Here is a 27,448-nt window from a genome sequence, read left to right on the forward strand (position 1 = left end):
ATTCATAGTCCCTGCTACTGAAAAAGATCCCCACAGCATGATGCTGCCACCACCATGCTTCACCGTAGGGATGGTGCCAGGTTTCCTCAAGACATGACGCTTGGCATTCAGGCCAAATAGTTCAATTTTGGTTTCATCAGACCAAATCATATTTTTTCTCATGGTCTGAGAGTCCTTTAGGTGCCTTTTGGCAAAATCCAAGCGGGCTGTCAGGTGCCTTTTACTGAGGAGTGGCTTCTGTCCGTCCACTCTACCATAAAGGCCTGATTGGTGGAGTGCTGCGGAGATTGTTGTCCTTCTGGAAAGTTCTCCCATCTCCACAGAGGAACTCTGGAGCTCTGTCAGAGCGACCATCGGGTTCTTGGTCACCTCCCTGACCAAGGCTCTTCTCCCCCGATTACTCAGCTTGGGCAGGCAGCCAGCTCTGGAAAGAGTCTTGATGGTTCCAAACTTGTTCCATTTAAGAATGATGGAGGCCACTGTGTTCTTGGGGACCTTCAATGCTGCAGAGATGTTTTGTTACCCTTCCCCAGATCGGACCTCTACGGACAATTTACAGTGCCTTGCGAAAGTATTCGGCCCCCTTGAACTTTGCGAACTTTTGCCACATTTCAGGCTTCAAACATAAAGATATAAAACTGTATTTTTTTGTGAAGAATCAACAACAAGTGGGACACAATCATGAAGTGGAACAACATTTATTGGATATTTCAAACTTTTTTAACAAATCAAAAACTGAAAAATTGGGCGTGCAAAATTATTAAGCCCCCTTAAGTTAATACTTTGTAACGCCACCTTTTGCTGCGATTACAGCTGTAAGTCGCTTGGGGTATGACTCTTATCAGTTTTGCACATCGAGAGACTGACATTTTTTCCCATTCCTCCTTGCAAAACAGCTCGTGCTCAGTGAGGTTGGATGGAGAGCATTTGTGAACAGCAGTTTTCAGTTCTTTCCACAGATTCTCGATTGGATTCAGGTCTGGACTTTGACTTGGCCATTCTAACACCTGGATATGTTTATTTTTGAACCATTCCATTGTAGATTTTGCTTTATGTTTTGGATCATTGTCTTGTTGGAAGACAAATCTCCGTCCCAGTCTCGGGTCTTTTGCAGACTCCATCCGGTTTTCTTCCAGAATGGTCCTGTATTTGGCTCCATCCATCTTCCCATCAATTTTAACCATCTTCCCTGTCCCTGCTGAAGAAAAGCAGGCCCAAACCATGATGCTGCCACCACCATGTTTGACAGTAGGAATGGTGTGTTCAGGGTGATGAGCTGTGTTGCTTTTACGCCAAACATAACGTTTTGCATTGTTGCCAAAAAGTTCAATTTTGGTTTCATCTGACCAGAGCACCTTCTTCCACATGTTTGGTGTGTCTCCCAGGTGGCTTGTGGCAAACTTTAAACAACACTTTTTATGGATATCTTTAAGAAATGACTTGTTGTTGATTCTTCACAAAAAAATACAGTTTTATATCTTTATGTTTGAAGCCTGAAATGTGGCAGGAGGTCGCAAAGTTCAAGGGGGCCGAATACTTTCGCAAGGAACTGTATATACAAACCTGTTTTCTCTTCATCATTATGGAGTATTGTATGTAGATTGATGAGGGAAAAAATGTTATTTTATCAATTTTAGAATATGGCTGTAACATAACAAAATGTAGAAAATCAAGGGGTCTGAATACTTTCCGTATGCACTGTATGTGATCGTATAGAAATATAAGCATGGTTTGAAATTATTATGGTTTAGTCAAATATTATATCTGCTCGTGGTCAATTTTCAGTCTAAAATGTATTTGTAATTATGTTCCTGTCCCCTGACCATCCACTCATGAAGAAATCAGCCCACATGTGAATCTGGTTGATGATCCCTGCTCTACACTTCAGCTTCATTTAGCCTACATGTGTTTCTCTGTTCAGAGCTACGTGTGGAGGTAGAGACGGGCATGCACCCTCTCCCCCGGGACAGCAGCTCCTCCTCGGGTTATTCCAGCTCTTCCTCCAGCCCCATTACCCCTCTGTCTCGGGAAGGGGCCTTCGACAGGGCCAAGGAGCCGCACAGACGTGAGTCCCCATCCCTCTTTCAGCAGTCATGCTAATTTAAAAGCAGGGTATATAATTAATAATAGTTTATCTCTGATAACAGTTTGTTCTATCTCCCATCCAGGCATGGAGTCAGGACTAGACCTCGGAGAGAAGGACAGGACATGTGTTCCCCTGAACCCCACCGTTACAACAGGTCCTAGTCGGCCCACTGCTCAGGTTCTTCCTGTGCAGAATGATCCTATACCCTGCCCCTCCCACATTGGCCTTCCTCCACCCTCCTTGCCCCTACTGTCACCAAGACGCATGCTGGCCTCCCCCCGTAAGTCCCGGCCCCCTCCCCTTTGCCCTAATGAGCGGGCCAAACCCCTGGGTTCAGGCGTAGCTGTTGGGGTGCGGCTTGAGAGCCTGTTCCCTGGCCTGAGTGTGGACAGTGTGGGGTTCCCTCCCCTCCACCAGGATTCTGCTGGGCCCCGGGGGCCCTCTGGGGTCACCATGCTGCGCTCCCTTGAAGGGCCGATGGTGGAGACCAGCACCGCCCTCACCACCACCTCTAACACCCTGCATCACGTCTCACACCCCCCTCTACACCTACAGGTGTCCTCCTCCTTACCCCGTGCTGGACACTACCCTTACCCGTCTTCCTCCACCTCCTCTTCCTCATTATCTCCCTCCTTTAAGTCAGCCTTCCCATCTGTGAGTGGCATTTCCATGGGAACCGCGAGCAGCGTTCCCATAGCAGCGGTGCCAGGCAACACCTATTGTGTCAACAGTAGCGCTGCTGTCCTGCCAAGCTCCAGTCCCACTTCCACAGAGAACAGTGGCTACACCATCGCCTCTGGCTCCACCCCAAGCCCATCTGTGTGCGTGTGCAGCTCCTGTGGTTGCAGTGGGAACTGTGGTTCCTACGGGGCCCTCCCGGCCAACTACGCAGGGTACTTCCAGCACCCCTTCTCAGGGACGTCAGTGTTCACCCTGGGTCCCCTGCTTCACCTCAGTCCCCTGCTGGCTGGGAGCAGTACTGCCTTCCCCTACCCCCTGGTGGCACCGCCCCTCTACAACAGCAGCATGTCTCACAGCCATGACACACAGGGGCAGCAGGGGCTGGTCCTGCCCCCCATGCAGGGATTTCTGGGGGCCGGGGCCAACATGTACCAGCCTCATGGAGTGGTGGGGAACGGAGGGCACAAGAAGCCAGAGAGCCTGTCCTGCTACAACTGTGGGGTCATCGGCCATCGGGCACAGGAATGCAAGCAGCCACCCATGGACGCAGCTCAGCAAGGTATAAAGTAGAAACCGTACAGCTACTGCAAGAAATATTGTAATTCTATGATTAAAAATATGTACAGTACCAGTCAAAAGCTTGCACACCTACTCATTCAAGCCTTTTTCTTAACTTTTACTATTTTCTACATTGTAGAATAATAGTGAAGACATCAAAACTATCAAATAACACATATGGAATCGTGTAGTAGCCAAGAAAGTGTAAAAAAAAAAAGAAGAAGATATATTTGAGATTCTTCAAAGAAGCAACCCTTTACCTTGATGGCAGCTTTGCACACTCTTGGCCTTCTCTCAACCAGCTTCATGTGGAATGCTTTTCCGACAGTCTTGATGGAGTTCCACATACAGTGCCTTGCGAAAGTATTCGGCCCCCTTGAACTTTGCGTCCTTTTGCCACATTTCAGGCTTCAAACATAAAGATATAAAACTGTATTTTTTTGTGAAGAATCAACAACAAGTGGGACACAATCATGAAGTGGAACAACATTTATTGGATATTTCAAACTTTTTTAACAAATCAAAAACTGAAAAATTGGGCGTGCAAAATTATTCAGCCCCCTTAAGTTAATACTTTGTAGTGCCACCTTTTGCTACGATTACAGCTGTAAATCGCTTGGGGTATGTCTCTATCAGTTTTGCACATCGAGAGACTGACATTTTTTCCCATTCCTCCTTGCAAAACAGCTCGAGCTCAGTGAGGTTGGATGGAGAGCATTTGTGAACAGCAATTTTCAGTTCTTTCCACAGATTCTCGATTGGATTCAGGTCTGGACTTTGACTTGGCCATTCTAATACCTGGATATGTTTATTTTTAGAACCATTCCATTGTAGATTTTGCTTTATGTTTTGGATCATTGTCTTGTTGGAAGACAAATCTCCATCCCAGTCTCAGGTCTTTTGCAGACTCCATCCGGTTTTCTTCCAGAATGGTCCTGTATTTGGCTCCATCCATCTTCCCATCAATTTTAACCATCTTCCCTGTCCCTGCTGAAGAAAAGCAGGCCCAAACCATGATGCTGCCACCACCATGTTTGACAGTAGGAATGGTGTGTTCAGGGTGATGAGCTGTGTTGCTTTTACGCCAAACATAACGTTTTGCATTGTTGCCAAAAAGTTCAATTTTGGTTTCATCTGACCAGAGCACCTTCTTCCACATGTTTGGTGTGTCTCCCAGGTGGCTCGTGGCAAACTTTAAACAACACTTTTTATGGATATCTTTAAGAAATGGCTTTCTTCTTGCCACTCTTCCATAAAGGACAGATTTGTGCAATATACGACTGATTGTTGTCCTATGGACAGAGTCTCCCACCTCAGCTGTAGATCTCTGCAGTTCATCCAGAGTGATCATGGGCCTCTTGGCTGCATCTCTGATCAGTCTTCTCCTTGTATGAGCTGAAAGTTTAGAGGGATGGCCAGGTCTTGGTAGATTTTCAGTGGTCTGATACTCCTTCCATTTCAATATTATCGCTTGCACAGTGCTCCTTGGGATGTTTAAAGCTTGGGAAATCTTTTTGAATCCAAATCCGGCTTTAAAATTCTTCACAACAGTATCTCGGACCTGCCTGGTGTGTTCCTTGTTCTTCATGATGCTCTCTGCGCTTTTAACGGACCTCTGAGACTATCACAGTGCAGGTGCATTTATACGGAGACTTGATTACACACAGGTGGATTGTATTTATCATCATTAGTCATTTAGGTCAACATTGGATCATTCAGAGATCCTCACTGAACTTCTGGAGAGAGTTTGCTGCACTGAAAGTAAAGGGGCTGAATAATTTTGCACGCCCAATTTTTCAGTTTTTGATTTGTTAAAAAAGTTTGAAATATCCAATAAATGTCGTTCCACTTCATGATTGTGTCCCACTTGTTGTTGATTCTTCACAAAAAAAATACAGTTTTATATCTTTATGTTTGAAGCCTGAAATGTGGCAAAAGGTCGCAAAGTTCAAGGGGGCCGAATACTTTCGCAAGGCACTGTATGCCGGGCACTTGTTGGCTGCTTGTCCTTCGCTCTGCGGTCCAACTCATCCCAAACCATCTCAATAGGGTTTAGGTCGGTTGATTGTGGAGGCCAGGTCATCTGATGCAGCACTCCATCACTCTCCTTCTTGGTCAAATAGCCCTTACACAGCCTTGAGGTGTGTTTTGGGTCACCAGTTGGGATGGTGTATTGCTGCAGAATGCTGTGGTAGCCGTGCTGGTTAAGTGCGCCTTGAATTCTAAATAAATCACAGACAATGTCACCAGCAAAGCACCCCCACACCATCACACCTCCTCCATGCTTCACGGTGGGAACCACACATGCAGAGATCATCCGTTCACCTACTCTGCGTCTAACAAAGACACGGTGGTTAGAACCAAAAATCTCAAATTTGGACTCATCGGACAAAAGAACATATTTCCACCGGTCTAATGTCCATTGCTTGTGTTTCTTGGCCCAAGCAAGTTTCTTCTTCTTATTGCTGTCATTTAGTAGTGGTTTCTTTGCAGCAATTCGACCATGAATAACTTGATTCACACAGTCTCCTCTGAACAGTTGATGTTGAGATGTGTCTGTTACTTGAACTCTGTGAAACATTTATTTGGACTGCAATCTGAGGCTGGTAACTCGAATGAACGTATCCTCTGCAGCAGAGGTAATTCTCGGTCTTCCTTTCCTGTGGTGGTCCTCATGAGAGCCAGTTTCATCATAGCGCTTGATGTTTTTTGCGACTGCACTTGAAGAAACTTTCAAAGTTCTTGAAATTTCCAGATTGACTGACCTTCATTTCTTAAAGTAATGATGGACTGTCGCTTCTCTTTGCTTATTTGAGCTGTTCTTGCCGTAATATGGACTTGCTCTTTTACCAAACAGGGCTGTCTTCTGTATACCACCCCTACCTTTTCACCACACAACTGATTGGGTCAAACACATTAAGAAGGAAAGAAATTCCACAAATTAAACTTTTAACAAGGCACACCTGTTAATTGAAATGAATTCCAGGTGACTATCTCATAAAGCTGGTTGAGAGAATGCCAGAGCTGTCATCAAGGCAAAGGGTGGTACTTCGAAGAATCTCAAATATAAAATATATTTTTATATATGTTTAACACGTTTTTGGTTACTACATGATTCCGTATGTGTTATTTAATTGTTTTGATGTCTTCACTATTATTCTACAATGTAGAAAATAGTGAAAAACCCTTGAATGAGTAGGTGTGTCCGAACGTTTTACTGGTACTGTATATTTTTTATATCTACAGAAACCTCTTAGGGAACTTGACATATTGACCGTAATTGGTATTTTGTTTTTCAGGCACATTTCGGCTGAAGTATGCTCCTAAATCAGACAGCCAGGACTCAGGGGACTAAGAAAAACTCCTGTGATCTCACACCTGCGCACATCAGCACCTTATGTTCCTCAGATTGGAGGAGCTCCTTTCATTGCAGAGTACGACCCTGCCTCACACAGGAAGCGGCGCAGGTCCTAATCCAGGCACTTGTCATCTCCCGTCTGGATTACTGCAACTCGCTGTTGGCTGGGCTCCCTGCCTGTGCCATTAAACCCCTACAACTCATCCAGAACGCCGCAGCCCGTCTGGTGTTCAACCTTCCCAAGTTCTCTCACGTCACCCCGCTCCTCCGCTCTCTCCACTGGCTTCCAGTTGAAGCTCGCATCCGCTACAAGACCATGGTGCTTGCCTACGGAGCTGTGAGGGGAACGGCACCGCAGTACCTCCAGGCTCTGATCAGGCCCTACACCCAAACAAGGGCACTGCGTTCATCCACCTCTGGCCTGCTCGCCTCCCTACCACTGAGGAAGTACAGTTCCCGCTCAGCCCAGTCAAAACTGTTCGCTGCTCTGGCCCCCCAATGGTGGAACAAACTCCCTCACGACGCCAGGACAGCGGAGTCAATCACCACCTTCCGGAGACACCTGAAACCCCACCTCTTCAAGGAATACCTAGGATAGGATAAAGTAATCCTTCTCACCCCCCCTTAAATGATTTAGATGCACTATTGTAAAGTGGCTGTTCCACTGGATGTCAGAAGGTGAATTCACCAATTTGTAAGTCGCTCTGGATAAGAGCGTCTGCTAAATGACTTAAATGTAAATGTAAATGTATTGACGTGACTCTTTGAACACCAGTCACAGTTTTGATAGTCGGCTGGTGAATGGTGGCCACTCAACTCAACTTCGATTCTTGCTTGAGACCATGAAGAAAGTGAAATTATAGAGTCAATTTGGAGGGTGCTATTTTTGATTTTTTTAAATACATATTTTTTACCTTTATTTAACTAGGCAAGTCAGTTATGAACCAATTCTTGTTTTCAATGACGGCCTAGGAATAGTGGGTTAACTGCCTTGTTCAGGGGCAGAACAACAGATTTGTATTAGTTCCAGTCCATCTATAACAGATGATTTTGGTCAAAGGAAAAAATAAAAATATGACAAAACTCCTCACGCTACTCAGGTCACACCTCAGTGTCACTCAGTTCTGTAGCCAGACCCAACCCTTTCAAAACAAGTCATGTACTGTTCTAAGACAAGATGGCCTTTTAAATTGCTCTGGAGAAGAAAGTTGGATGTATTTCTGAGAGGATGATGAAGTGTGAATGTAAAGACATAAGATGACTGCCAAATAATGCACATTGACTGACTGTCTGCCAAATCTTCCTCCTCTGGAACAAAGCATGTCTCTGAGGAAACAAGGAAGTACTTCTGTCATTTCCCTTTGTGTTGCCAGACAGCACAGGGGAAGAGGAAGTGAAACAAACAAGTGCTTTATTCAACAAATCATTCACTGTGGGTACTTAGCCCTGTACAGTGCAGGTATTAATGATGAAAAGAAACAGATGGTGCCAGCAATACTAAGATGTGCCATTGATTTTGTTTTGTGCCGAACTGCCTGGAAATGATTCCAAACTTGTTTAATCATTTAGAAGTTTAGAAGTTGGAGCAGTCTAATTGTTATAATCACCACCCAAAATGGGTGGTGGTAAAATGTAAGAGGATCCTTTTTGAGAAAGATTAGATATTGAATGTGTCAGTGAATGTCTCCTTAAGTTGCCACCACGGTGTGGCATGTGAAGCACTTTTATGAGACTGGCTGGTCCCAGGCCATTGGATGTGAGTGTAACATGTGGACAGTGGTCCTCAAGGATGGACAAGTTATTATAGGTTTGTTGTGTTGCACTGGAGTGTCCCTAGCCAGGTATGGAGGACACAATTCAGTCATAAGGGACATTTCTTTGATAATGATCATATGTACCAATAAACACTTGCACCTATTGCTTCTAATAGATAGTCAAGACTTCGACAAAATCAGGATCCACTTGGAGTTCCATTCTGGTGGATGTGATATTTGTAGGGAAGGATCAGGAAGTGGTCACTGAAGATCAAGGAATTATAGGACAATCCAGGACTGTATCTTGACTATCTGTACAGTATTGCATGTCAGGGACTGTTGTCAAAAATGTTTTGACCACATCCATGCTGTTTATGGTCTAGGTCTCATGGGAGTAAGAGAGTTTACAGTAGGCACATTATGGCTGCAGAGCAAACATGATTCTCTGGTGGTTCATTTGTTTTTACACTGTTCTGTAACATTGTGTTTAGTTAATACACCCAGGTTCATGCTGCAAACATTGTGCAAACCAATTAGATTTATAATCATGTCTTTATATCATTAAAATGAAATAGTGAAATTATTGACCATGGGAAATCACGTTTCTGCACAAAGCTGTGCATCCTAGATGCCTTAGCAACCCTGAATGGTACAATCATTTACTAAAGAAAATGTATGGCCATAATAAAATGATACTGCATTTTTGCTTCTGGAACGGTTTCAGCTTACTTGGTTCCAATGAGATTCTTGTCAAACATATAATGACATCTAATTAGCTGGTATTATTTGACTGTAACGTAGCAATTTTTTTAGTCAATAGCTATGCATGTTGTTTGATTTAAAAGGTGTTTTAAAACATTTGGTATCATTGTGAAGCAGATTTGAACGAAGGGCAGATTCTGTTTTATTTTTTTTAATGTCAGATTTTTGTATCGTATGGTGTATTGTGTTTCAAGATTTACCTGTTTTATATACTGCATGAAAAACATTGTAAAAAGCATTTTGTTTTCTGATTTCATTGGCAACACAGTGTCTAATACCAGCATAGGTGTTCTAGATGGGGAACACACCACAGAAACTTTTACATCGTTTACATTTGTTTTTTTTATTCATAAAATACCAACATAAATACAAGAAAAGGTTGTAATACTGCTGTAAATATGAAGAATGAGTGGCAAACACAGGAGAATGCAGAGGAACATTGGGTTGATAACTGTACCATTCCTCTGTTATTAAACCATCAATCAAACTGATCATAGAATCATTCTATTCATTATGCACAAGTATAGCATATGGACATTTGTACAACGAAGCAAAATCACATTGAATGAAAACATAATAAAGATGAACTGCCAAAAATGCTAACATAAAAAGGCATCTAACATTTTAAACAGTTGAGGACAGCGAGAGGGAAGAGGACAGCAAAAGGGAAGAGGACACAAGTCAGCACACATTATAAAGGCGTAAATAACCCTCTATTAAACAAATTGAATATTCTAAAAGTGTGATGCCACCCAGAGATGAGCTCTTTCCGGAGCCCTAGGGCAGGTCTGGGGGGGGGGGGGGAAGAGATGGACAGACTCAGCCTATGATGCCCGCCCAGTCCTAACTGGCCACCAACCCTGACCCTTTCAACACACGTGCAATTCCATCATCATGTCCTATCATAGAGTCCAAGGTCAGTTTATTATTCCTTTCATTTGTCCAATATCTGTATACACAGAGGCAAATCTCTTATTACAATCATCAAAGCAGGTTTTCGGTAGCATAGCATCTAAATTATTATATATTTTTTTTAAACAAGAGTCCCTCACATCTCTTCTATGTGGAGACATTGACTACAAAGGCAGGGAAAAAGGACCTACGTTTTCATTAAGGAGAAAATTGTACTTATCGCTGAACCCATAACCATTATAAAGACGGGGAGGTGAATGCTAAACTGAACACACATTAACATGTAAGCCTTAAAAACAAGAGTTTGCCTAGAATTGGCCAAAGTAAAGACTAAAAAGGAAATAGAAACAGTAATTTTGTCACAGCGGTTAAGACTATTGGCCTAAGTCACCCATCACAGGAGACTTTACCACATGATGACACATGTTGTGGCAGTAATGTCCCATGTCAGTCAAACTGGATTCAACTAAACTGTTACAAAATTCCTCAGCAGCTGTTGTGATTGAAGCTTCATCCAAAAGACTGAGCTCATTCAAGTTCAGCAAACCCAACCAGTGGAAAAGAAAAGATGGGGTTTGCTGTATCTGAACTCAACCGTGATGGACTCAAGCAGGGATTTAACATGGAAAATGTTTGAAACTTGTGCGAGCGAACTCAAGCTGAACTGGCAATCATCTCTGCTATACTAATCCATCCTATACAAAAAAAACGATTTAATCCCTTTCCCTAAACACATGGCTGAATGTATGGGTAAGGGGCAGAGTATGAGAAGGTGCAGGATAGGGCTTTTAATAACTATAAGGGGCCCTTTAGCGCATGGGAGAAGAGGTCGGCTGGTTCCTATGGTTTTGTCTAAGGTTGTAAAGCAAGCATGGGTTGGAGGGAAGGCAGGGGGATAGGTCTGTATTTAGGAACGAAGGATCAGGTAGGGGGGGTGGTAGATAGTATCAATGTCCGAGTGCTGGCGTGGTGGTGGGAGGCTGTTACTGGGGGGCAATGGTTCCGAAGGTCTCCTGCGAGGCGTACACCATGTAGAGGAAGCCATCATCGTCCTTCTCGCGCTCGTATACCTCAGCGATGGCTGCCGACACGGACACCATGCTGTGGCCGTTCACCAGCAGGAAGAAGGCCTGGTTGGAGTTCAGCTGGAGGCGCCTCCTGGTGGGACAAAGATACATGGACAAATAGTTCAGCACATCAGATCCACACATTGGTAGAAGTACATTTGCTGTAGTGAGTGCCTGATAAATTGATGTAAGTAAATACAGAGAAGGTCGAAGCTAACGTCACATCATGAAAGAGCACCTGATGATTTTGATCAGTTCACTCATGTTGACATGGTCAGGAACCAGGAACTTGGTTTTATCCAGGATGGGCAGCTGCTTCTCTCCCTTGTATCTCTCAATGATGACCTTAAAGGAAGCAGAGGAAACATCTTGTTATAGAGCTCACTGTCCCCACAGCACACCATGCTAGAAGGAGTCACATTACCAAGACCATAGAAATAGAATGGTCTCCAGAACCTCTAACCCTGGCGATTTGACTGGTAAACTCAGGTGTACACCCGCAATGGCTGCCTAGTATTGTAATGTATTTTTTGTAATGTCAGTTGAGTCAACAAATCACAGCACATATTGATGGGTACACTTCCTGCTTTCATTTCCAGCTTTGCTCATCGCAATGACAGCCATCATTGACTTGAATGGGGACGCCCGTTCCATTTATTATATTTCTATGACCAAGACACAGCTAGTGTCAGTCAGAGGGGGGGGGGGGGGATAATACCAAGACGCAGCTAGTGTCAGAGGGGGAGGGGCATTACTCAGGATTGAGTAACCTGGACAGACAATGGTAAGGATCCGGAAGTGGTCATGTACTGTAACTGAGGCCCTTTCAGTCAGTCAGAGTGTGTGTGTGGAGGAGAGAGGCAGCAGATGGAAGGTTAGAGAGATATTCAATCTGATATGTGATCTGTTTGGGTCCTGACACCGAGACGGTTCCATACCCTTCTTTTTTTTTTAAATTTTTTATTTCACCTTTATTTAACCAGGTAGGCTAGTTGAGAACAAGTTCTCATTTACAACTGCGACCTGGCCAAGATAAAGCATAGCAGTGTGAACAGACAACACAGAGTTACACATGGAGTAAACAATTAACAAGTCAATAACACAGTAGAAAAAAAGGGGAGTCTATATACAATGTGTGCAAAAGGCATGAGGAGGTAGGCGAATAATTACAATATTGCAGATTAACACTGGATTGATAAATGATCATGTACAGGTAGAGATATTGGTGTGCAAAAGAGCAGAAAAGTAAATAAATAAAAACTGTGGGGATGAGGTAGGTGAAAATGGGTGGGCTATTTACCAATAGATTATGTACAGCTGCAGCGATCGGTTAGCTGCTCAGATAGCTGATGTTTGAAGTTGGTGAGGGAGATAAAGGTCTCCAACTTCAGCGATTTTTGCAATTCGTTCCAGTCACAGGCAGCAGAGTATTGGAACGAAAGGCGGCCGAATGAGGTGTTGGCTTTAGGGATGATCAGTGAGATACACCTGCTGGAGCGCGTGCTACGGATGGGTGTTGCCATCGTGACCAGTGAACTGAGAAAAGGCGGAGCTTTACCTAGCATGGCCTTGTAGACGACCTGGAGCCAGTGGGTCTTGCGACGAATATGTAGCGAGGGCCAGCCAACTAGAGCATACAAGTCGCAGTGGTGGGTAGTATAAGGTGCTTTAGTGACAAAACGGATGGCACTGTGATAAACTGCATCCAGTTTGCTGAGAAGAGTGTTGGAAGCAATTTTGTAGATGACATCGCCGAAGTCGAGGATCGGTAGGATAGTCAGTTTTACTAGGGTAAGCTTGGCAGCGTGAGTGAAGGAGGCTTTGTTACGGAATAGAAAGCCGACTCTTGATTTGATTTTCGATTGGAGATGTTTGATATGGGTCTGGAAGGAGAGTTTGCAGTCTAGCCAGACACCTAGGTACTTATAGGTGTCCACATATTCAAGGTCGGAACCATCCAGTGTGGTGATGCTAGTCGGGCAAGCGGGTGCAGGCAGCGATCGGTTGAAAAGCATGCATTTGGTTTTACTAGCGTTTAAGAGCAGTTGGAGGCCACGGAAGGAGTGTTGTATGGCATTGAAGCTCGTTTGGAGGTTAGATAGCACAGTGTCCAATGACGGGCCGAAAGTATATAGAATGGTGTCGTCTGCGTAGAGGTGGATCAGGGAATCGCCCGCAGCAAGAGCAACATCATTGATATATACAGAGAAAAGAGTCGGCCCGAGAATTGAACCCTGTGGCACCCCCATAGAGACTGCCAGAGGACCGGACAGCATGCCCTCCGATTTGACACACTGAACTCTGTCTGCAAAGTAATTGGTGAACCAGGCAATGCAGTCATCCGAAAAACCGAGGCTACTGAGTCTGCCGATAAGAATATGGTGATTGACAGAGTCGAAAGCCTTGGCAAGGTCGATGAAGACGGCTGCACAGTACTGTCTTTTATCGATGGCGGTTATGATGTCGTTTAGTACCTTGAGTGTGGCTGAGGTGCACCCGTGACCGGCTCGGAAACCAGATTGCATAGCGGAGAAGGTACGGTGGGATTCGAGATGGTCAGTGACCTGTTTGTTGACTTGGCTTTCGAAGACCTTAGATAGGCAAGGCAGAATGGATATAGGTCTGTAACAGTTTGGGTCCAGGGTGTCTCCCCTTTGAAGAGGGGGATGACTGCGGCAGCTTTCCAATCCTTGGGGATCTCAGACGATATGAAAGAGAGGTTGAACAGGCTGGTAATAGGGGTTGTGACAATGGCGGCGGATAGTTTCAGAAATAGAGGGTCCAGATTGTCAAGCCCAGCTGATTTATACGGGTCCAGGTTTTGCAGCTCTTTCAGAACATCTGCTATCTGGATTTGGGTAAAGGAGAACCTGGAGAGGCTTGGGCGAGGAGCTGCGGGGGGCCGGAGCTGTTGGTCGAGGTTGGAGTAGCCAGGCGGAAGGCATGGCCAGCCGTTGAGAAATGCTTGTTGAAGTTTTCAATAATCATGGATTTCTCGGTGGTGACCGTGTTCCCTAGCCTCAGTGCAGTGGGCAGCTGGGAGGAGGTGCTCTTGTTCTCCATGGACTTCACAGTGTCCCAGAACTTTTTGGAGTTGGAGCTACAGGATGCAAACTTCTGCCTGAAGAAGCTGGCCTTAGCTTTCCTGACTGACTGCGTGTATTGGTTCCGGACTTCCCTGAACAGTTGCATATCGCGGGGACTGTTCGATGCTATTGCAGTCCGCCACAGGATGTTTTTGTGCTGGTCGAGGGCAGTCAGGTCTGGAGTGAACCAAGGGCTATATCTGTTCTTAGTTCTGCATTTTTTGAACGGAGCATGCTTATCTAAAATGGTGAGGAAGTTACTCTTAAAGAATGACCAGGCATCCTCAACTGACGGGATGAGGACAATGTCCTTCCAGGGTACCCGGGCCAGTTCAATTAGAAAGGCCTGCTCACAGAAGTGTTTTAGGGAGCGTTTGACAGTGATGAGGGGTGGTCGTTTGACTGCGGCTCCGTAGCGGATACAGGCAATGAGGCAGTGGTCGCTGAGATCCTGATTGAAGACAGCGGAGGTGTATTTGGAGGGCCAGTAGGTCAGGATGACGTCTATGAGGGTGCCCTTGCTTACAGAGTTAGGGTTGTACCTGGTGGGTTCCTTGATGATTTGTGTGAGATTGAGGGCATCTAGCTTAGATTGTAGGACTGCCGGGGCGTTAAGCATATCCCAGTTTAGGTCACCTAACAGAACAAACTCTGAAGCTAGATGGGGGGCAATCAATTCACAAATGGTGTCCAGGGCACAGCTGGGAGCTGAGGGGGGTCGGTAGCAGGCGGCAACAGTGAGCGACTTATTTCTGGAGAGAGTAATTTTCAGAATTAGTAGTTCGAACTGTTTGGGTATGGACCTGGAAAGTATGACATTACTTTGCAGGCTATCTCTGCAGTAGACTGCAACTCCTCCCCCTTTGGCAGTTCTATCTTGACGGAAGATGTTATAGTTGGGTATGGAAATCTCAGAATTTTTGGTGGCCTTCCTGAGCCAGGACTCAGACACGGCAAGGACATCAGGGTTAGCAGAGTGTGCTAAAGCGGTGAGTAAAACAAACTTAGGGAGGAGGCTTCTGATGTTGACATGCATGAAACCAAGGCTTTTTCGATCACAGAAGTCAACAAATGAGGGTGCCTGTGGACATGCAGGGCCTGGGTTTACCTCCACATCACCCGCGGAACAGAGAAGGAGTAGTATGAGGGTGCGGCTAAAGGCTATCAAAACTGGTCGCCTAGAGCATTGGGGACAGAGAATAAGAGGAGCAGGTTTCTGGGCATGGTAGAATATATTCAGGGCATAATGCGCAGACAGGGGTATGGTGGGGTGCGGGTACAGCGGAGGTAAGCCCAGGCACTGGGTGATGATAAGAGAGGTTGTATCTCTGGACATGCTAGTTGTAATGGGTGAGGTCACCGCATGTGTGGGAGGTGGGACAAAGGAGGTATCAGGGGTATGAAGAGTGGAACTAGGGGCTCCATTGTGAACTAAAACAATGATAACTAACCTGAACAACAGTATACAAGGCATATTGACATTTGAGAGAGACATACAGCGAGGCATACAGTAATCACAGGTGTTGAATTAGGAAAGCTAGCTTAAACAGTAGGTGAGACAACAACAGCTAATCAGCTAGCACAACAACAGCAGGTAAAATGGCGTTGACTAGGCAACGGGGCCGACAGATAAAACATAAACAAGCAGAATGAGGTACCGTGATTAATGGACAGTCCAGCGTGCATCAGCTATGTAGCCAGGTGATCAGTGTCCAGGGGGCAGGGAAGCTGGATTAGTGAGTGTTATCCAGGTTAAAAAAAAACTAACAATGACTAAATAGCTTGTAGCTAGTTAGCTTCTGGAGGTTCTTGAGTGTGTTCTAAAAATTAACAATAATAGCGATTCCGTATCACATTGGGTGAGGCAGGTTACCGGAAGGTATAAACAAATAAAAAATCGGAAAGAGATAAAGAGTAAATATGGGTCCAGTGAGTGTTTGGGACGAGGCGATTCAGACGGGTTAGCAGGCCTGTGCTAACAAGCTAACAGTTAGTAGGCCGGGGCTAAACAAGGTAGCAGTTAGCAGGCCGAAATAGCAAGCCAGGGGATAGCAAGGGCTAGAGAGTTAGCCTTTGGGGGACGTCGCGATGGGGTGAGTCTGTTTATTCCTCTTCATGCGGTGACATCGATAGACCGGTCGTGGGTCCGGGTAATTGTAGCCCAGGAGTATGCTACGGTGGTAGGTATTGAGAATATCTGTTAGGAAGGATAACCTCCGTTGAGGAAAGCATTGGATGGGTCTGTATTTAGGAATACTCTCTATCACAATTTATAAACTGGGTGGTTCGAGCCCTGAATCCTGATTGGCTGTCAACCGTGGTATATCAGACCATATACCACGACAAAACATGTATTTTTACTGCTCTAATTAAGTTGGTAACCAGTTTATAATAGCAATAAGGAACCTCTGGGGTTTGTGGTAATAGCTGTATCTGGGCACTCCGCGTTGCGTCGTACATAAGAACAGCCCTTAGCCGTGGTATATTGGCCATACACCACACCCCCTCATGCCTTATCGCTTAAGTATATTATATCTTTGCATAGTTGTGGTGGTAATAGATCTGATACTAACCGGAATCTTGTTGGGGTGCTGCTCTCGGATAAGTCGTACATCATCTACTCTCTGCTCTGTGGACACAAGGAAGAGAGAACAGGTGAGATGACAAAACAACTATCAGACTATCTGTTCTATATCCCATGTGCCTTTCACACAGGTAACTCAAAGGAAAAATACATGTTGCCCATTTATCTCAAACCCCCTATGGTTATAGACAAACCAATTAGCGCAGCAAACCAGGTAATGAATCAACTCAGACTATAAATGAAACAGCAAGTGAACATAATATTTTCTAAACTAATCCCATCCTGCTGAACTTTGCAACTCGGTGGCCATTTGCAACAAGGCCAAAACAACGGTTTCCATGGCACCAGATAACGCCTTGGGCCCCTTTGTTTACACACAAACCCTGGGTCAGTTTTGACTGATGGACAGAAGAAACAACACCACAAGTGGATGAACCTCTTGATCCCAATTGCTCCACTAAAATGTTCATATTTAGGCAATTCTATCCAGAAATACACAAGAGAGATTTTTACAGGAATAATAATTAACTTTGCTCTTAAGTAAATACAATAGACTTAGAGACAGTTCAGACAAATTGTTTTCTCAAAGGAGTATTTTATAGTTGAATGTTGTATATAAATTCATTCATATGATTATATAAAGGCCGAAGGCTTAAAAACAGCCTTTACTATATCTAGACCTACACTGAGTGTACAAACAATAGGAACACCTTCATAATATTGAGTTGGACCCCCTATTGCCCTCAGAACAGCCTCAATTCTTCAGGGCATGGACTCTACAAGGTGTTCAAAATGCTCCACATGGATGCTTGTCCATTGTTGACTCCAATGCTTCCCACAGTTGTGTCAAGTTAGCTGGATGTCCTTTGGGTGGTGGACAATTCTTGATACACACTGTTGAGAGTGAAAACCCCAGCAGTGTTGCAGTTCTTGACACACTCAAACCGGTTCGCCTGGCACCTACCACCATACCCTGTTCAAAGGCACTGAAATATTTTGTCTTGCCCATTCACTCAAGGCTTAAAACTCTTTCTTTAACCCATCTCCTCCCTTTCATCTACACTGATTGAAGTGAATTTTACCAGTTAAATGTAATGAAATGTCATCTACGTAATCCCCAAAAGTAATTATTTATCATGAGAGGGCCATAATGCTGCATACTCAAAGAAAGGTTAAAATCTCACCTTTCTGGCAAAAATTGTTATAAATTGTTGAGATGTAGTCACTTTTGAGGACACAAGCTCAAGTACACTTTTTTTAACATTTGGAAATTAAATATTTTATGATGTATTCCATATTCAACAAAACTGTATGAATAAGGCTTATAAGGAAGGTGAAATCTTATAGTTAGTCGTTTCATAATTTGATTATGCTATATTTAGAAAGTATATAAGTCATTTCCACTGTTAAATACATATTTATATGTTTAGTGTTAGAGAAAATGTACATATTTTCTAGAGGTCTCTCTTGATCAAAACGTCTGCCAGCATGGCTGTGAACGTCTCAGTTCTTGCTTGTCTTCCTGAACTCGTTAGGAACTCGCCTCATATTAATCTTATGTGTCTAGGACAAACAATGTATTTTTTTTTATATATATATATATATATATATATATATATATGAAATATTTTAGATCAATGGCTATAAATCGATAATTGAACGTGTTACTGTAGGGCTGGGCGGTATACCGTATTTTACTATATACCGGAATTTATGCACGGACCGGTTTGGGTTTTTACTTTACCTTCTGTAACGGTATTTTAAATGTTTGGTTTGTTAAATGTGATATGCCGTATGTAATATCCATTTTTATAGTTTACTCAGCTACTTAAATCATCCCTCTCTCCATGCCGCTTTCCACAGACCTAGTCCCACCCCGTCACTCAAGGGGTGCATTTGTTGTTGCTTGACCACGAGATACTTTCGTTCAGTCTGCATGGTCAATGCAGCACATGCAACAATGTTGATGACAACGATGTTGTATACACTTTGATCTTAATGTAAATCCACAAGCGTTCTATACCTACAATATTAGTTTGTGTTTCTTCCATCTGCAAACAGCTAGTTTATTTTCTTAGCAAGTTAAGCTAAACCGTGTTAGCCACTAATGCTAATCGCTAGTCAGCTGGCTAGCTAATAAAAGTACGGAGTCAGAGCAAACGTAGCTAGCTAATGCAGCCTGATACCAGTACTGGTGGAGGCTTAAATCCGCATGTTGTTTGTACAACAGTGTCTTCTAAATCAAAGAGGAATAGGAGAAGCATGAATATGTTGGCTATATGAATAAAGATGTCATGTAACCAAAGATTATAGGGTCCCCAAGGAAACACTGAACATCAATTTGTTTCCTACCCTGTCGCCCAATAACTCGTCCATGGCATTCATTCGTTGTCATGTCAAACACTGTATTCAAAGTGCCTACTATTATTTATATTCAAACTATAGAATTATAATAAACATTCTATTTCCATGATTCCAAAAGTTCACCCAGGTGTTTTGATCTAAATCGCAATTGCAACATTTGGTTAAAAATAAGGCCTTGTATTTTTGCCATATCGTGGCAGTTTGGAAATTTCCTCAAATGAGTGCAGGAAATTCAGAAATAGGTTGAAGTTGAATTGAACAGTATAAAACAATCAGAATGGAAAAATAATTTAGAATATATATGTATTGCCACCCTAGGGTCACGCACTACTCAAAGCAAATGTATAATTTTTATTAATCAAAAACATAAAATATTGTCAAATAGTCATTCCGTAAAAAAATAGAAAAATACCATCTGATATATTTTGGCCATATCGCCCAGCTACCATGGTAAAAAAACCACTCCCTACAGCTGCGCTACAATGTAACGATTGCAGGCATGTGCATTGTCAGTAGTTGTGAGGTAAGAGTTGATGGACAGTCGTAAGAGCAAATGAGATATTATGAAGGGACATCCCAGATTCAAGTGGTTTCAAATTTCACATTCCACTTCACACAGGCACAGAAGAAATGCTACGGTGTCTGTGGGAACCATGGCTTTCGCTCAATGCGAGCCATTTTGTACGACAGATCGAATCATAAGCGGAAATGTCGGTTGGAACCAGTACCATGCACATCTAAGTGGTTTTAGGTATCAAAGACTGGGGATCAAACCTACATATATATTTTTTTCCCGCATTGTTTGAAACTCATTTTGTACATAATGTTGCTGCTTCCATCTCTTATGACCAAAAAGAGCTTCTGGACATCAGAACAGTGATTACCCACCTCAAAATGTACAAAGATTTTTCTTTAATGAGTCAGACGCGAAGGATATACTGCTTTGTCGAGACAAGGCCCAAATTCCTGTCATCCGCATGTAGAAAAGACGGAGAAAAAGTGGGAGAAGGGTGGGGTGCTTTGTTAAAATTTGCCGACGAGTAGGTAAACCACCACCACCCTCCGTATTATTGGCCAACGTGCAACCACTTTAAAAAAAACTGGCAAATCTACGATTAAGACTATCCTACCAACGGGATTTAAAAAACTGTAATATTTTATGTTTATCCATGACATGGTTAAACGACGACAAAGATAATATAGAGCTGGCTGGCTTCTTCATTCATCGGCAGGACAGATCAGCGACAGTGGGGAGAACAGGTACTTGACACACTGCCGATTTTGCAGGTTTTCCTACTTACAAAGCATGTAGAGGTGTGTAATTGTTTTATCATAGGTACACTTCAACTGTGAGAGACAGAATGTAAAACAAAAATCCATAAAATCACATTGTATGATTTTTAAGTAATTAATTTAGCATTTTATTGCATGACATAAGTATTTGATACATCAGAAAAGCAGAACTTAATTTTTGGTACAGAAAGCTTTGTTTGCAATTACAGAGATCATACGTTTCCTGTAGTTCTTGACCAGGTTTGCACACACTGCAGCAGGGATTTTGGCCCACTCCTCCATACAGACCTTCTCCAGATCCTTCAGGTTTCAGGGCTGTCGCTGGGCAATACGGACTTTCAGCTCCCTCCAAAGATGTTCTATTGGGTTCAGGTCTGGAGACTGACTAGGCCACTCCAGGACCTTGAGATGCTTCTTACGGAGCCACTCCTTAGTTGTCCTGGCTGTGTGTTTCGGGTCGTTGTCATGCTGGAAGACCCAGCCATGACCCATCTTCAATGCTCTTACTGAGGGAAGGAGGTTGTTGGCCAAGATCTCGCGATACATGGCCCCATCCATCCTCCCCTCAATATGGTGCAGTCATCCTGCCCCCTTTGCAGAAAAGCATCCCCAAAGAATGATGTTTCCACCTCCATGCTTCACGGTTGGGATGGTGTTCTTGGGGTTGTACTCATCCTTCTTCTTCCTCCAAACACGGCGAGTGGAGTTTAGACCAGAAAGCTCTATTTTTGTCTAATCAGACCACATGACCTTCTCCCATTCCTCCTCTGGATCATCCAGATGGTCATTTGCAAACTTCAGATGGGCCTGGACATGCGCTGGCTTGAGCAGGGGGACCTTGCGTGCACTGCAGGATTTTAATCCATGACGGCGTAGTGTGTTACTAATGGTTTTCTTTGAGACTGTGGTCCCAGCTCTCTTCAGGTCATTGACCAGGTCCTGCCGTGTAGTTCTGGGCTGACCCCTCGCCTTCCTCATGATCATTGATGCCCAATGAGGTGAGATCTTGCATGGAGCCCCAGACCGAGGGTGATTGACCGTCATCTTGAACTTCTTCCATTTTCTAATAATTGCGCCAACAGTTGTTGCCTTCTCACCAAGCTGCTTGCCTATTGTCCTGTAGCCCATCCCAGGCTTGTACAGGTCTACAATTTTATCCCTGATGTCCTTACACAGCTCTCTGGTCTTGGCCATTGTGGAGAGGTTGGAGTCTGTTTGATTGAGTGTGTGGACAGGTGTCTTATACAGGTAACGAGTTCAAACAGGTGCAGTTAATACAGGTAATGAGTGGAGAACAGGAGGGATTCTTAAAGAAAAACTAACAGGTCTGTGAGAGCCGGAATTCTTACTGGTTGGTAGGTGATCAAATACTTATGTTATGCAATAAAATTAAAATGAATTACTTAAAAATCATACAATGTGATTTTCTGGATTTTTGTTTTAGATTCCGTCTCTCACAGTTGAAGTGTACCTATGATAAATTACATACATGCTTTGTAAGTAGGAAAACCTGCAGAATCTGCAGTGTATCAAATACTTGTTCTCCCCACTGTATGTCTACTAAGACGAGGGGCGGGAGTGTGTGTCTATTTGTCAATAACTGCTGGTGTGCAATGTCTAATATTAAAGAAGTCTCGAGGTATTGCTCGCCTGAGGTAGAATATCACATGATATACTGTAGAACACACTATCTATATTACACATAGCAGTCTATTTACCACCACAAACTGATGCTGGCACTAAGACCGCACTCAACAAACTTAAATCCGTTTTAACCTCATTTCTACCAGCATGTCACATGTGCAACCAGAGGGAGAAAAAAAACTCTAGACCACCTTGACACCACACACAGTGAACGTACATACATATCCCAACCAGAAGCCATGGAATACAGGCAACATCCGCACAGAGCTAAAGGCTAGAGCTGCCGCTTTCAACGAGGGGGACACTAATCCGGATGCTTGTAAGAAATCCCGCCATGTCCTCAGACAAACCAAACAGGCAAAGTGTCAATACAGGACTAATTTTGAATCCTACCACACTGGATCTGGCAGGGCTTGAAAAAACTGACTACAAAAAGGGAAACCCAGCAGCGAGCTGCCCAGTGACACGAGCCTACCAGATGAGTTAAATGCCTTTTATGCTCACTTCGAGGCAAGCAACACTGAAGCATGCATGAGAGCACCAGCTGTTCTGGACGACTGTGTGATCACGCTCTCCGTAGCCAATGTGAGCAAGACCTTTAAACAGGTCAACATTCAAAGCCGCGGGGCCAGACGGATACCACGACGTGTATTCAAAGCATGCGCGAACCTAGCAAGTATCTTCACTGACATTTTCAACCTCTCCCTGATTGAGTCTGTAATACCTTCATGTTTCAAACAGACCACCATAGTCCCTGTGACCAAGAAAGCAAAGTTAACCTGCCTAAATTATTACAGCCCCGTATCACTCACGTCAGTAGCCATGAAGTGCTTTGAAAGGGTGGTCATGGCTCACATCAACACCATCATGCCGGAAACCCGAGACCCACCACAATTCGCATACCGCCCCAACAGATCCACAGATGACACAATCTCAAATCGAACTCCACACTGCCCTTTCCCACCTGGATAAAAGAAACACCTATGTGAGAATGCTGTTCCCTGACTACAGCTCAGCATTCAACACCAGTGCCCACAAAGCTCATCACTAAGCTAAGGACCCTCGGACTAAACACCTCCCTCTGCAACTGGATCCTGGACTAACTGACGTGCTGCCCCCAGGTGGTAAGGGAGGCAACAATACATCTGCCACGCTGATTCACAACACTGGGGCCACTCAGGAGTGTATGCTTAGTCCCCTCCTGTATTCCCAAGACTGCTTGGCCAAGCACGACTCCAACACCATCATTAAGTTTGCTGACGACACAACGGTGGTAGGCCTGATCACCGATAAGACAGCCTATAGGGAGGTGGTCAGAGAACTGGCAGTGTAGTGCCAAGACAACAACCTCTCCCTCAAGGTGAGCATGACAAAGGAGCTGATCGTGGACTATGGGAAAAGGAGGGCCGAACAGGCCCCCATTAATATTGATGGGCTGAAGTGGAGCGGGTTGAGAGTTAAGTTCCTTGGTGTCCACATCGCCAAAGAACTATCCTGGTCCAAACTCACCAAGACAGTTGTGAAGAGGGCACAACAACACCTTTCCCCCTCAGGAAAATGAGAAGATTTTACATGGGTCCCCAGATCCTCAGAAAGTTCTACAGCTACACAACCGAGAGCATCCTGACCAGTTGCCTCACTGCCTGGTATGGCAACTGCTCGGTGTCTGACCGTAAGGCGCTACAGAGGGTAGTGCGTATGACCCAGTACATCACTGGGGCCAAGCTTCCTGATATCCAGGACACAGGATCCAGGAAGGCCCCAAAAAATTGTCAGACTCCAGTCACCCAAGTCATAGACTGTTCTCTCTGCTACCGCACTGCAAGCTGCACCGGGGAGCCATGTCTTGGAACAAAAGGCTGCTTAATAGTTTCTACCCTCAAGCCATAAGACTGCTGAATAATTAATCAAATGGCCACTCGGACTATATACATTGACACCCCCCTCCCTTTGTTTTTACACTGCTGCTACTCACCGTTTATTTTCTATGCATAGTTACTTTACAAATTACCTCGACTAACCTGTATCCCCGCACATTGACTCGGGTACCGGTCTCGCTATTGTTATGTAATTTTCTTGTGTTATTTTATTTATTTTATATATTTATATTTTTTTTAACTTAAGTTTATTTATAAAATACTTTCTTAAATCCATTTCTTGAACTGCATTGTTGGATAAGGGCTTGTAAGTAATAATTTCATGGTAAGGTCTACCTACACCTGCCGTATTCGGCGCATGTGACAAATACAATTTGATTAAAATACTGTCAAAAGTACTGTCAGACTGATTTGTAATAGACTGCCATAGCCACAATTAATAAAGTAAACATTGGCCGTTGTTTACATCACTTTTTTCACCACATGGGGTACCGCCCATGTTATCAGATAACACATGAACGAGAGTGATGCTGTGAAGTCAGCACATTCCTAGTGTGGAGGATAACCTCCCTAAAATGTGGTTTTGAGCGATGTAAGTAAAAAAAAACTGACCCAGAAGTGTTTTTCTGTTGTAGAGCTCTGTATAGTTGTTTAAGGTTCCAGTTACAAAAACATGAAATTATGGCTGATAGTACAGCTAAAACAGATATTGTGCACTTCTTACCCAGTCTGTTCTCAGATTAGACATAACATAGTTACTGTGAATCCGGGACACACAAATTAGTATGATATATTTGGTATGGTTAGGCTGCGATTTAGGTAATATTCTGAATGGAGTTATTTTTAACTGTAGGATGTGAAAGCGCATGCAGCCTCAATTAGCCGAGCTAGATAACGCTAGCTAGCTTAACTAGCTTCTCCCGGTTTGATGCAGTCAAGACAGGAACTACTTAATCATTTTTTATAAATAACCTAGCTATGGCAGCTATTAGTCTACTATAGCTGTGAGTAGGCCCCACTTGCTAGAGCGGCACCTTTCTGCCTTGTCTCGCGCATTATCAGCTCCACTTAATAAAGTAGCTTTAAAAAGGCACTTTTCTGTTGCTTTCCTCACTCAGATTGGACCGGGTCTGGATCAAATCAGGTCCATACGGAATGAGTCTAGTTGTCCTGGGGTCCGTTTGGAACAGGTTTCTATATTTAGAAAATGTATTTATGCATATCAGGTCTGGGTAAGAAAGCCCCAGGTCCAAAAGATCTCAACCCCTAACTTTAAATAAAGGAAAAATAAATAAATGAATCAGTAATAAGTTACGAATTCTAGCTAGGTGGCTAACGTTGGCTAGGTGGAGTTAATTAAAAGAAAACAATACAAAAAATGTTTTAACCTTTAGGCAAGTCAGTTAAGAAGAAATTCTTATTCAACTGACGACCTAGGAACAGTTTGTTAACTGCATTGTTCAGGGGCAGAACAACATATTTTTACCTTGTCAGCTCGGGGATTTGATCAAGCAACCTTTTGGTTACTTGACGCCCCATTAGGCTACCTGCTGACGTTGGCTAGCGTCGGCCGGGTTAGTGTTAAGGAGTTAAGTTAAAGGGTTAGGGTTAGCTATAACGGTTAACTAGGCAAGCCAGTGAAGAACAAATTCTTACGACCCTGAGCTAATTATGAACCGCCCTATTCCAATCACGGCCAGATGTGATGCAACATGGATTCGAACCGAAAGAGGCAGTGACCTCTTGCATTGAGAGGCAGTGTCTTAGACCACTGGACTACTTGAGAGCATTGGGCCAGTAACTGAAAAGTAAAAATCTGTCTTTCTGCCCACAAGTCATAATACAAATCACAACATATCATACTGAATGCAAAACATAATCAAAAGTAACATTGCAATAGTTCAGTTCTAGGTGTATTTAATTTCAACTAATTTGCTCTAGAAATGAAATTACAGGTAGAGGAGGTTAAGATTAAGAAAGGGGTTAGGGTTCGCTGAAAAGCTCTCCTAACCTGCTACGAAAACTAACGTCCGGTCGTAGCTGTACTCCATCTAGTCACATCACAACCCTAAACAAGGAACCTCATCTCAGACGCAACACTGTATTGAACATAAAGGCCTATTGACAGAAAGCGAAATTAACACGACAATCCATATTTGGTTTGTTATCTAGGTCTACATGATATAATGCCTTAGCCTATAGACATGTTTTTGGCCCCTTCCCACAAGGCCCCCTTTTCACCTCCACAATCCGTCCCATCCCATCCCCCAATTTTGCAGCGCACTTCCCTGCATTTCGAGAAGAGCAATAGGCCTATGTGGCCTACTTGTTTGTTTTTTTAAACATCCCTTTCCCAAACAAATTGAGCTCAACAGAATCCGATTATCGTTTCGCTGTCATTGACATACATTTTATAGAGACAGACATTGTAGGCTAAAGCCTTCCAACTAAACACAACACCAATATTTGCTCAGTCTATTCGGATTGCATAACATAACCCACTGAGGATATAACCTTTTTTATTAGCCTAGATACAACCACCACACTTAATTATCACGAATTTGTCGCTTTGAAAAGCCAAGTGTAGGCCTATATTATATCAAATTAATTATCTTCCAAATTTGTACCTATACTGTTTATTGCCTTTGGCGTCTGGTCGAAGTTGAACTGATGAACTATTCAGACACTAGGGGCAATTGGGAAACCATCTGTTTTCCACATAAAAGATGACATTGCGAAATAAGGATCCATCAAATGTGAACAGTTACTAATTGAAATAACGACAATCTATAAAATCAGATTCCAATGTTAAAATGTGTGGTGTTAGTACATACCAAATGTCCTCCTTTGTTTGAATGTCTTCTCTGAAGGCATATTTCACGCAGGTCAAACTGTTTCGTAAATGAGGCAAAAGATGCCTGTGAGAATGGTAAATATATTTTCAACCGTAGGCGATTTAAACTGTTGGGCGATCCAAGACCAATTTTTTGTAAGAATAACAAATTATTTTACTCCTTTGATGTCGTTCGACTCCTTCCTTGCTATCTGCTGCGGAGTCTACAGCAAAACAAACCAGTCAGCTGATACTTGACGTCATTGAGAGAGAGAGAGAGATTACCCTGGTTCAGGCCTGGAGTGAATAATCTGAAAACCTGGCTAACGAACAATTCGACTCAAATTTGGCCTACAGATACAAGTAGATAAGGTTTACTAAACTAATGCGTTATTAGTTGTTAGGAACATGTTGGAGCCCTTATAATGTCTTATTGAAATATGTAAAAGGTCTGTAATATGTTAAACATGTTCATGCACATTTTTCAAAAGACAGAAAATAGTTGTTATTTAGACAGGGCTGTTATGAAAGTAGTAAATAAGTAAATAAGCTTCAGCAGTGAGTGAGTCACTACAATATTTGTTTGCTC

At 43.5% G+C, this 27,448-nt stretch overlaps 2 protein-coding genes across 3 annotated transcripts in view; one reads left to right on the plus strand and one right to left on the minus strand.

Annotated features, from left to right (window-relative positions):
- The window catches only part of LOC135524523 (zinc finger CCHC domain-containing protein 14-like), a 47,035-nt gene extending 37,345 nt beyond the window's left edge, over positions 1 to 9,690 (plus strand). For both annotated transcript variants that reach the window (XM_064952123.1, XM_064952124.1), the window contains exons 11-13: positions 1,922 to 2,065; positions 2,169 to 3,326; positions 6,625 to 9,690. In XM_064952123.1, the coding sequence (XP_064808195.1) occupies positions 1,922 to 2,065; positions 2,169 to 3,326; positions 6,625 to 6,680 (1,358 nt within the window). In that variant the 3' untranslated portion in view covers positions 6,681 to 9,690. The remainder of the gene's footprint in view (positions 1 to 1,921; positions 2,066 to 2,168; positions 3,327 to 6,624) is intronic.
- On the minus strand, positions 9,524 to 27,113 carry LOC135524524 (microtubule-associated proteins 1A/1B light chain 3B). Its single transcript, XM_064952125.1, has 4 exons — positions 26,861 to 27,113; positions 16,838 to 16,893; positions 11,417 to 11,523; positions 9,524 to 11,269 (listed from the first exon to the last, which is right to left on the minus strand). Exons 1-4 carry the CDS (start codon positions 26,898 to 26,900, stop codon positions 11,095 to 11,097), a joined length of 378 nt encoding a protein of 125 aa, XP_064808197.1. The 5' UTR covers positions 26,901 to 27,113; the 3' UTR covers positions 9,524 to 11,094.
- Between the last annotated feature and the right edge of the window lie 335 nt (positions 27,114 to 27,448).

The sequence above is a fragment of the Oncorhynchus masou genome, chromosome 31 (assembly GCF_036934945.1).
Source record: "Oncorhynchus masou masou isolate Uvic2021 chromosome 31, UVic_Omas_1.1, whole genome shotgun sequence".
Taxonomy (NCBI): Eukaryota; Metazoa; Chordata; class Actinopteri; order Salmoniformes; family Salmonidae; genus Oncorhynchus; species Oncorhynchus masou.